The sequence below is a fragment of the Mus caroli genome, unplaced genomic scaffold, assembly GCF_978045245.1.
Source record: "Mus caroli unplaced genomic scaffold, Mus_caroli_1 scaffold_2, whole genome shotgun sequence".
In the NCBI taxonomy this organism is placed as follows: domain Eukaryota; kingdom Metazoa; phylum Chordata; class Mammalia; order Rodentia; family Muridae; genus Mus; species Mus caroli.
In genome coordinates, this window is record NW_028227257.1 from 8990777 (window position 1) to 9002500 (window position 11724).

Here is an 11724-nt window from a genome sequence, read left to right on the forward strand (position 1 = left end):
GTTCCCTAACAACCCAACCCGAAGCATCGAGGAATCTGTTAAGGAAAATTCTGCAAACCGCATTGGGCTTTCTTGCCTAGCTTAAGACCCTGCGTAAGATTATCTCCTCTCCCCTCCCACTTTTTGGTATATCCTCGTAAGTTTCAAATCCTCTCTTCCTTCAGAGGCTCAAAAAGGCAACATTCGTCCAAAGGAAGTCCGACTCAGGCTACGAAAACCTGTCTCCCGGGATGCTGGGAGGCGGGCTCGCTCTCCACTCTCTTGGCAAGCGCGGGCGGCCTTCCGCACTGTCCTCAGGGACCTTGCCCGCCCTGAGTGGCGATTGTGCAAGCGCAGCCTTGGGCTCCTACAAGGCCGGCTGCAACCTGCAGGAGGAGGGAGAGGAGGCGTGCTCGCAGCGCACCCGCTGAACCCTGGGCTCGACTCGCCTTTCTCAGGTTATCTCCGGGGTGGAGTCCACGGTGCGTCCGCCCGGCCAGCAGCGTGTCGGTCACCCGAGGCCCCTGCGCCCTCACTCACCTCGCTGACTCCATCCTCTTTCCACACCCGCCCCCCCGCGTCCCTCCCATCCTTGCCAGTCGGTCCCCCTCCGCCCTTACTCAGCGTGCTCATTGGCCACCTCCAGCATGCCCTGTTCCCATAAATACGAGGTCCCTAAGCCCGGGAGCTCGGGGAGGCACAAGGAGGTACATCAGACCTGGCGGCATCCCTTCGACCCTCCTTGACCCCTCGTGGCTTTAGACCTTAGAAGTCAAATTTGCACAGCCACAGAGTACTCTTCCCGAAGCTGCCAAACCCCGGCCGCTCTTCCCCAGCCACTTGTGGCCAGCTCAGGGCAGGGACCTGCGCCCTAAACAACTGCACCTTGCAGCATCCCTGGGCATCCGCCTCTTCCAAGTCCATCGTGCTGTACAGTATTTTACCACACCCGCGGCTTCTGTTTGCCTCTCTTCCCCAAATCGCCAAAACTTCAGAACCCAACAGCACTTCCGAAATACCTTACCCATTTCAGTCCCTACTGCTCCTCGAGAGTCACGGGTCGCCTGCTACTATGAGCTGCCCCATTGACAAAAGGCGCCCCCTGATCGCTTTCCTGCGCCGGCTGCGGGACCTCGGGCAACCCCCAAGGTCCGTGACATCCAAGGCGCACGTTTCGCGTGCGCCAAAAGAGGTGCCCCTCTGCCCGCTGATGACCGACGGTGAGACTCGGAACGTCACCTCCTTGCCTGGACCCACCAACTGGCCACTGCTGGGCAGCCTACTGGAGATTTTTTGGAAAGGTGGCCTGAAGAAACAGCACGACACACTGGTAAATAGTTTGTTTCCTAATCACCTATTGTCCCCTGTTCCCTATTCCTTCCGGTCGGGGTGGCAGGGGGAGCGAGGCAGAAGCGCCCGGGGCACTTGAGGATGCGCGCTGATGGCATTTGGCCCTCCCCGCTGCAGGCAGAGTACCACAAGAAGTATGGCCAGATTTTCCGGATGAAGCTGGGCTCCTTCGACTCGGTGCATCTGGGCTCGCCGAGCCTGCTGGAAGCTCTGTACCGCAAAGAGAGCGCGCATCCCCAGCGGCTGGAGATTAAACCCTGGAAAGCCTATCGCGACCACCGCAACGAAGCCTACGGGCTGATGATCCTGTGAGTCAGTCCCCTCTGCTGGACCGAGACGGTGGGAGGCTGGACGTGCGGGACAGTGGGGGAGGGGAGTCGTTAGAGTTCCCTGGGTCTTATGCAGAACGAATATAAAGCCCCTGCTCTACCTAGAGCTGGTGCCATCCTGAAATTGTGCTGTAGAGAATGGGTTCCCTCACAAGCTATTCAGTGAAGGGATGCACACATGCTGCCTCCCCCAACAGGACACATCAAAAGCACCATGCCCGCTTTATTTGGGCTTCACCTTCCAGGTGTCCTCTTGGGCAAGACTTAACCCTAACGTCAAACCAAATATTTTAACGTTGTTTGACAATTTTATACGTGTTTATAATGTATTTCCGGTCGCTTTCATCACTCCGTGCCCTCTCTGATACTCCTGCCCACTCCCACTGAGATTCTCCCTTGTTCCAACAACTTTCTCTCTCCTATTTTCATGTTGTTTTTATTTTGTGGTTATGAATCCCTGAGTTTGCTCGCATGACCATAGGTGGGGGATCATTTAGAGCACAGACATCTTATCGGAGCCTACACTACTGAGGAAAAATGAGTACCCCTTCTCCAGCAACCATTAAGCACCATAAGCCATCAGCTCACAGAGAGACACAGTAAGCCTCTCTCGGGTCAGTGATGGCTGATGGCGGCCGCGAATATTCATTGAGAGCTAAGATTCCTGAAGCTTTTCCAGGCGATCTTCAGAGATAGTTTTTGCGCTCCCCAATCACTGTGCAGCCTCTTTCGTGGCGCTTTAAGCATAACCGTTCTCCGCAGGGAAGGACGGGAGTGGCAGCGGGTCCGCAGCGCCTTCCAAAAGAAACTCATGAAGCCCGTGGAGATCATGAAGCTGGACAAGAAAATCAATGAGGTGTGTGCACTGGGGCCAGCTTTCCTGCGGCTCTCTGCGACAGAGAGCTGTTACCCGGGGCTTTGGGTCACAGCTCTAAATACAAAGGGAAAAGAATTGTGGATCATGGGTGGTTGAAGGGAGATGCTGTCTCTCTCCGCCTTTCATTCCTTCCTCTTCCGGCAAACTCACCTGCTCCAAATCCTAAAGTAATCCCACCGAGGGAACAGTTACAAGCTTCCTGGGCAGTTCCAAGGCTTCCACCAACTACCAGTGAGACCGGGCTGTGTTATTTAACTTCTCTAAGCCGATTTCCCAGTCTTTAGAGCCCCTAGCCTACAGTACTGAATGAGATGATTGCTTCTAAGAGCCCTAGGCGGCAACACTTGAGGCGGGGACAGGGGTGGCGGGAGCGGGGAGGCTTTGCATTCGTAATAGAAGTACAGCGGTAAAGAATCTGGGCACGGGGTGGGGGGTGGGGGCATGTTCCTGTAGAGACCGGTCTTCTGAAAATGTAGAGGAATAAAATGGCATGATGTGTCCAGAGATTTTGTACTCCATGCTGATGTATGATTCTAAAAAGATTCTGGACCTTACCGGCCTCCCCCCCCCAACCCCCCATCCCCTCCATCTCCACCATCCCCTCCATCCCCTCCATCCCCCTACTCCTGCTTTTCTAGTTAGGTGACAGATTCAGAGTACTTTCAAAGTGCATTACGTCAGCAAACTAAACATGCTCCTCTGTTACCTGCCGGCTTTATGACTACTCATCCCTTGTCTTAGGTATAGCTGGGCAGGTCCTCCATCAGTTAGGTGGTCACGTGACTTAGAGTCTCTAAGCCATTTCTCAGCTGTGACATGGAAAATGGGAGCAGTGGTTGTTCCTCTTGCCCCATGAGGTGGCAGTGCAGATCAGCTGAGGTGATACACTTTGGGCCATGTGTGGTCCCTCACAAGTGTGAGGCTTGGGCCATCTCTGAACTGGCGTTAGAGGCTGGCAGCCAGAGCCCTTGTGTGGCTGCCCCAAGGTTGTAGACCTATCTACTGAGGGAACTGCATCCAGAGCCTGCACGTCTCCTGGCTCCACATTCCGCATGCTTCACACAAACAGCTGGTGGGAGGATATGCCTCTGCCCAGATGTGGAAATCCAGAGGGGAGGTGCTGCTCCAAACCACCCCACAGTCCCTGAGCTGCCATTTTGTCTGATTCCTCCCTCCTGGTTTATCCACCCAGTCTCCCCAGAAAGGATGTTTTCCTTCTTAAAGTCTGAAAAGCAGAGCTGAGCAGATGGCTAAGGAGGGAAAGTGCTTGCACTGCAGCTGCAGGAGACCTGAGTTCAAACCCCAGCACGGGCCAAGTAGAAACAGGGGGATTCCTGGAAGCTCATTGGCCTACTAGGTCAGCCCAATTTCAGAGTTCTGGGTTCAATGAGAGACACTGCCTCAAAAAACAGGATGGAGAACAAATGAAGAAGACACCGAATGTCAACCGTGGCCTCCACACATTGCCAACACATGCATGTCCCCACACAAACATGAGCCTACATCACACACACATACATAGACACACGCACACGCGCACACACACACACACACACATTCGCGCACACACATATACACAAAACAACTGCCAGGGACACTCTTTTTTTTTTTTTTTTTTTTTTTTTTGGTTTTTCGAGACAGGGTTTCTCTGTGTAGCCCTGGCTGTCCTGGAACTCACTTTGTAGACCAGGCTGGCCTCGAACTCAGAAATTTGCCTGCCTCTGCCTCACGTGTGCTGGGATTAAATAAAACACACCGGCAACTTCAGTTTCAGTGGCTGCAGGAAGAGCTTAGGGAACAACACAGGACAGGCCTGGGGGAAGACATCATCACCAAGAGCAGAAACACCCTCAGAAGAACTCCCTGACCTGGAGGCTTCTCTCTCCCTCCTGTGATGCAGGCGTGCCTTTTTTATTGCTTTCTTTAAGGTCTTGGCTGATTTTATGGGGCAAATCGATGAGCTGCGTGATGAGAGAGGCCGCATCCAAGACTTGTACAGCGAGCTGAACAAATGGTCCTTTGAAAGTAAGTTCTTGTTCACTTACGCTACAGGAGATCTGGGGGGTGGGGGGGGTGGCTAAGGCTCTGGTCTCCATAATGATAGATTATCACCAATTGAGACAAGGCCATACAAACTGGTTTTAGTTATAACTTATACTATAGGTTGTTGATGAAGTCATTCAACAAATACTTCTTAAGCAAATATTATGTGCTAGACACGATTGGGTACCAGCGACACAGCAAAGAACAAAATAGACAGCCTCTTTGCCCTCACAAAACTACAATTCTAAAGTGACAAATACTGGTAAGGACATTTACAGGGGTAAGAAGGAGCAGAGACATGGACCTCGGTGAGAGACTCCTCTCTGCTAGGATGAGGGTCAGATTATAAGGGCAGGAAAGGAGAAACTTAGATAGGTCTCTTCAGATGAGTGTTCCAGAAAATGGAGCCCAGAGTGAAGACCCCCAACAGGCAGAAGTGGAAACACCGGGCCTCTGTTGTTAGCATGTTGGCTTGAAGCAAGACAACAGCAGCTGCCGCCAGCCTTACCTCTGTGTTCTACGCAGAGACCACAGGGAAACGAGAAGAGGAAAAGAGATTATTCTGAAGCCTTCTTGTCAAGAAAGCAAAGGCTCATGGGAGACACACACACACACGCACACACACACACACACACTCAGTGGAGAAACAGCCTGCCTGCAAGCCTGAGGACCTGGGTTCAAACCTCACACAAAGCTAGACACGGTAACACAGGTACTCCTATGACAAGATGTGAGGTAGAGAGAGGAGAGTCCTGGGATGCTTGCAGGCGGGCTAGCCTGGTGTATGACATCGCAGTCCAGGTGGAAGCTAGCATAGGGGACACGGTGTTATGTAATTCAAATTTTCTCTGTGCAAAAAAAAGTTTTAAAGACTAAGGAATCTTATTTGAAAATAGGTTGATCCTAAACAACATTATTAAATAAAAAACAGAATAGGGAAACCCCTGTTCTGGGCTAGCCCAGTCCCTAGCAGGTACTAGAAACCCATTCACTCCATAGCTCATCCCTCCCCAGCCCTTCTCACTGTGGTGGCACAGATCTCTGAGTCACTGACACCTCTGTCCTCACCTCCCTGTGACTGACACAGACACTGTGTCTCTCACCAGGAGGTTTCAAAGCTTCTGGGTCACGTGCTCCTAGAAATGACTTCTAGAGAGAGAAGAGAGTGTCCCTGCCCTCCTCTCTCGCTCTTTTTGAGATTTTGTTTTCTAGAAAAGACCGCAGTCTCATGAGACACAGAACTACATCTTTAATAGGCAGCTAATCATAGACTCTGGTTTGGCTACGGTTGAGTAACAGTAGTAATTATTTTCAATGACAGGCATCTGCCTTGTGTTATATGAGAAGAGATTCGGGCTCCTTCAAAAGGACACAGAAGAAGAAGCCCTGACCTTCATTGCGGCCATCAAAACAGTAAGCAGGCCCTCTGGACAGCATGTCCTCAAAGCTAGAATGCAGAATAGCTAAGGTTATCCCTGTGTCCACCAAGGAGAAACATTCGCACTTACTTATATTTTTAATACTTAATTCATTCCCTATATTTTAATATATACATTCCCTATTCATACCTATATTTTAATATATACATGTGTACCAATCACAAAAAAGCTAAGTCCATTATTTATCAATTTAGGCAAAGTTATTTTACAAAAAATATTATTTTAAATGTATTTAAGGTATCTCGATTAATGGCCAGTTGGTTAAAAGATATCTTTTAAAGTTTTTGAGTGTTGCAGGTTTTAAAAGTTTTGAATAGTTTGAGTAATTTGAGATATTATAGATATGATGAGATTGATTTGGGATTAACTAAGGTTATACTACAACAGAAACTGGAGCAAATAGGCAAAGTATAGTTTTCCAAGTTTTCCTTCTTTCTATACAATCAGGACATTAAAACCTGGGCCTGGCTGTATGGCGGCGGTATGGGTCTACCATAGCAGCTGCTTGGGCAAGGTCCCAAGGCAAGATAATTGCAAGTTTTAAGCTGATTTTGGCTACAGAGTGAAGGCTGGCACAGGCTAGACAACTTAATGATACTTTGTTTCAAAATAAAAATAAAATAAGAGGGATACAGAATATATCAGTATTAGATGCTTTTTTTTTCATTCCTGTTTTTTTTTAGGTATTTTCCTCATTTACATTTCCAATTCTTTCCCAAAAGTCCCCCATACCCACCCACCCCCACTCCCCTACTCCCCCCACTCCCCCGTTTTGGCCCTGGCATTCCCCTGTACTGGGGCATATAAAGTTTGCAAGTCCAATGGGCCTCTCTTTCCAGTGATGGCCGACTAAGCCATCTTTTGATACATATGCAGCTAGAGTATTAGATGCTTTTTTAAGCAACCAGGAGATCTTGGGTTCCATTCCCAGTACAACCAAACGTGAGACAGATATCTTTTTTATTAAACGCAGCACGAAAATTGTCTTTGAGATGAGCGAGAGAGATGGTGGCCTTTGATGCCCATCCTTCAGAGATGCAGAAGGGGTCTGAGTTAGGATCCTTCCTCTCCAAGGAGAATTCTGGCCTAGAGAGAAAATGGCGGGGTTCAAGCTGCTTTGTTTCTTACAGATGATGAGCACATTTGGGAAGATGATGGTGACCCCCGTGGAGCTGCACAAGCGCCTCAACACCAAAGTGTGGCAAGCGCACACGCTGGCCTGGGACACCATTTTCAAATCAGGTAAAAGGACCACTCTGCCCACTGCCCACTGCCCACTGCCATCCAATGACCCTGACCCTATGTCTAGGAGGGGCATAGTGTGATCTGTCTGACTGAACCATTGTGATCGTCCCATGGTATTGCTTCTACACTCTAGAGTTTTCTCTGCTCACGTGCAGAGCTGGAGGAATGGGGGTGGGGGAAAGCTAACTCTCTGCAGTCTGCTCTGCAGGGGGCTCAAGGAAGAGCATCCGAGGCAGACTCAAGTTCATGCTGGTGCTTTGGCCCTGTGTGTCTCCTCCTTTTCATCCTCAATTGCCCCAACTCTAAAGTAACGAATGACACCAACTCCCTCATTGGTACAACTTTTAATGTGCCCAGCAGAACATAACCATGGAGTGTATTGTGATATTTTGGTGGTTAGAGCTATTTCTGCTCTATAACACAGGGTGCTATGCGTGTGTGCATGTATAGGTTTGAACCTTACACAAAGCCACATAGTCAACTCTTTTTTGAGTTCCCAAGCAATGGCCCTGAGACACGCCTAAGTATCTATTCCAAGCCTCCAGGTTAGACCATGCTTCAGGACTAAGATACCAACTGCACCACAGGCAGTGACCCTGCCCACTCTCTCCACAGCAATCCTAGTCCAGGGTCTGCCTGCATAAAGATTTGAAGTGAGACAGTTGTCTGAATGTGTTTTATAAATGCTGAAAGTGCTCACAGTATTCCCAGGCACTGTACTTGTGTATGTGCCTAGTAATATCTGTGTCCAAGTTTGGAATATGTACATAAACCCATTTCTCATCCCACCCCTGACCCCCCCACACGCTGATCTCTTCTGAGCTCTGGGGTTTTGTTCATCTAAGTGTGATGACCGACCAACAGTTTCTGCCCCAGGAGCTTGATAGAAATGAAGCCATCAAGGCCATACATACATACCTGGTGGTGTGTGCCTTAAGTACCAGCACTCTAGAGGCAGAGACAGGCATAAATCTGTGGGTTTGAGGCAGCCTAGTCTATATAGCAGGTTCCAGACCAGCTAGGACTATGTGAGTCCCAGGAGAAAGAGAGAGAGAGAGAGAGAGAGAGAGAGAGAGAGAGAGAGAGAGTTCAGACTCCTTCATCCCTGATTCTGAGTCAACGCTTTTGGAAGATGCCCAGTGGATGCAGAGGAGCCGATCCATTTCAGACTTGCCCAGTCCTCACCATTGTGGGGAGAGCATTAACTAGATACTTGCTGATCTAGCAATCATCAGTGTCCCTGTCATGACTCAGTGCTGCAAGATTTTCTTGGGCTATTTTCCTCGTCCGAATTTTCAAACTCTTGTCTCTCCTTTCTCTGCTCTGACAGTCAAGCCCTGCATCGACCACCGCCTAGAGAGATATTCCCGGCAGCCTGGTGCAGATTTCCTTTGTGATATTTATCAGCAAGATCATCTTTCCAAGAAAGAACTGTATGCTGTTGTCACGGAGCTCCAGCTGGCTGCGGTGGAGACGGTGAGGGTGGGCTGGGATCTCAGCTGGCTAAAGTCTATTGGGTAGTTTGGTTCCCACAGTGAGTTCTTAAACTGTCGCTGGAATCATTCTCTCCACCAGAATCACCCGAGCAGCAACCGCCTCGCCAAATCAGTAATAAGAGTCCCACAGTGAGCGCAGTAGGGATGCTAAGGGCAGTGAGGTGCGGTAGGGACTGACTCTAATAACACGCACTCCAATGAAGAAAACACCGGGGAAGCTCTAGCCAGCATGAGGCAGAACTGAGACAGGAATTTGGAAATAGGTACCCATGCTCTGGCAAGATAATTTAACTTTTTCAAGCAGAAGGGCAGGAGAGAGAGAGAGAGCGCGCGCAGTGGGTGAAGTACTATCTGTGTATCCACGAGGACCTGAGTTTGACACCCAGAACTCAAACTTTAAAAGCCAAATGTGGTTGCTCATGTGTGCAATCCCAAGGTTGGGGATTGGGAGAGAGGGGGATCCCTGAAGCCAACCAGGCTAGCTAGTCCAGCAAAGGACCCTGCCTCGGAAAATGAGGTAGAGCCAACCTCCAGCTTCCACATGCACATCCATACATGTGCCCTGATATACGAACACACACACACACACACATTGCTCTTTCAGATAGTGGGATATATGCACCATGAGCAGACATTTTAAGCGAGGGAGTAAGCTGGCCGGTGTAAGCTTTGACAAGTGGAGGGGCAGAGAATGACCGTAGGAGAGAGAGCCAGTTGAGGATGCGAGTGCCCCCGCCCCCCAGCCGAGGTCATGCGGGGACAGCCTGATCCCTTGAGGTTTCCTTACCCACTTCCCCTGGAATTAAGCTCCGCAGTTTTCCTGAGGCCTCAGGCTGAGTCCCCTGGATGTGGTGAAACTGTACTTATCTAGCTCCACGAACACTGTTTGGCCCTTGTGGTGAGGCGCTACCTGATAGGGTTCTGCACCTGGTCGTTTCTTTTTCAGTCCTGTTTACTCTGAAAGTCACATTGGGTAGACAGAGGGATTTGACTGCCTTTAATTTGGAGGCCGCACCCTCTTCCTGTTCTGTAATAATGCCATCCAGGGTTTATTTCCGCCGAGGCCACTGGCCCTCGGACATGAAGAAGCTTGCCTGGGAGGCGTGTTCTTCCAAAAATAATAAATGCCAGTTGGCTCTGAGCCATCCTGCACTCTGCTCCTTCATGTGAGTGGGGGGTCATGGCACTTAGTCACAGCGCCTTGGTGTCTGCAGGGGGAGGACGTGACACCGAATTTTGGAGACTGTTTGGCTTAAATTAGCTTGAGAGTAGCCAATTGCGTCTGACTCCTGGTGGTGAATTTGGTGGGTGCCCCTCATTACCTATAGAAAAGATGCCAAGATACCCTTAACAAGGCCATTGGCCTTGTCAAAATCCGCCGCTGGCTTCTTGGCGTACTCAATTTGATGTTAGAATTCATTTCCTCTTCTATTCTCTTTTGGCAAGGTGCTGCATTCTCCTGTGAGGGCATTTTACATGTGGCTTAGGCCCCGATAGGGCCTTTTCCTGATCGTGGTTAATTTAGGGTATAGCCAAAAGACCATTCATTACATTCCAAAAGGGCGCTGTCTTACACATTTAATTGCATAGAGAGCCTCTCACAAGTGCCATCAGAGCTCTCCCATCCTCTCTTTACTCCGTTTTACATAAGTTTCGCCCATTATACAAGTTCTAGTTCGGTTTTTATTTTGAGGCCCTAATGGATTCACATTTAGGTCTGATGGTGGAAAACAGAGAGGACATCTTTGTATCTTGCTCCGGTTTCCCCCTAGTGGTAGCATTTCACGTAGCAGTAAAATACGGCACAATTGAGAAACGAGTCTGGGCCGTCCCCAGATTTATCCCTCCCTTGCCAGTTGTATGCAAATTTGTTTGTGCCCAAGCAATTACACCCATTAGTAGTTTAGACGGGGCCTTTTGTTAGCCTGACATCGATTTGAGGCCAGTTGTCGACAGTCTCCATCTCATTCGTTTGAGACCAGCCATGCGCTGACTCTCATCTGTGGCCAGTTGCCTTTGTCTGAGACCAGCCATGCGCAGACTCTCATCTGTGGCCGGTTGCCTTTCAGACCGCAAACAGCTTGATGTGGATTCTCTACAATCTATCCCGGAATCCCCAAGTGCAACAGAGACTTCTCCAGGAAATCCAGAGCGTGCTGCCTGACAACCAGATGCCACGGGCGGAAGATGTGAGGAATATGCCCTATTTAAAGGCCTGTCTAAAAGAGTCCATGAGGTACGTACTGACACACCTCTGGGCCAGTACACAAGAACAGGTTCTCCTTTGCTTTAACACTGGAAAAGGATTCTCTCGGAGACATAGCAAGGAGAACTCAAAGGGCTCCTCCTGGTTTATTATATGCATCTATCAAGCTAGAGAGAAGAGCCTTGGAGTTTATGGTGTTTATATCGCTGGATTTCCAAACTCTGTGAGCCAATCCGAGTAAATCCTAGAAAGCCTCCCATCCTTAGCTTAGAAGGAGGCTGCACTGCCTCTGTGGGAAGCAGCGGAATTAAAAAAAAAAAAAATCATCCCAGGCCTCGGGGGAATTAAAAAAAAAAAATCCCAGGCCTCGGGTGAAGCATGAGATGCATGCAGAGTGAATGGAACGGAATAATCGATGAGCCACCAATTAGCCTTAGAAGAAAATCAGTGTGATGAACCACTAGCTAGCCTTATATAAGGGATTTGACTAACGTGATAAGAAACAAGTGACACACATATTGAGAGGATGGGATTTTGGACTGGAGAGATGGCTCAGCCATTGAAGGCTAGGCTCACAACCCAAAGTATAAGAGAAGATGGGATTTCTTAAAAACAAGACAGAACAGACCTTAGCTCTTCGATGGCCGCACACAGAGTATTTGGTTATAACCATTCACCTCTCCCAGCCCCGCCCAGATCCACCCCCTTCCTCTGTCACCCAGTCCTCTGTCTGCCTATTTCACCAGTGGAAGGGTAGTTG

General features: G+C 49.4%; 1 protein-coding gene across 1 annotated transcript in view; it reads left to right on the forward strand.

Annotated features, from left to right (window-relative positions):
- The first annotated feature begins 682 nt into the window (after positions 1-682).
- Positions 683-11724, forward strand: part of Cyp24a1 (cytochrome P450 family 24 subfamily A member 1) — a 15215-nt gene continuing 4173 nt past the window's right edge. Inside the window, exons 1-8 of the mRNA XM_021155805.3 lie at positions 683-1309; positions 1447-1637; positions 2421-2514; positions 4464-4560; positions 5900-5991; positions 7148-7259; positions 8593-8738; positions 10828-10994. Of these exons, the coding sequence (XP_021011464.1) occupies positions 1052-1309; positions 1447-1637; positions 2421-2514; positions 4464-4560; positions 5900-5991; positions 7148-7259; positions 8593-8738; positions 10828-10994 (1157 nt within the window). The 5' untranslated portion in view covers positions 683-1051. The remainder of the gene's footprint in view (positions 1310-1446; positions 1638-2420; positions 2515-4463; positions 4561-5899; positions 5992-7147; positions 7260-8592; positions 8739-10827; positions 10995-11724) is intronic.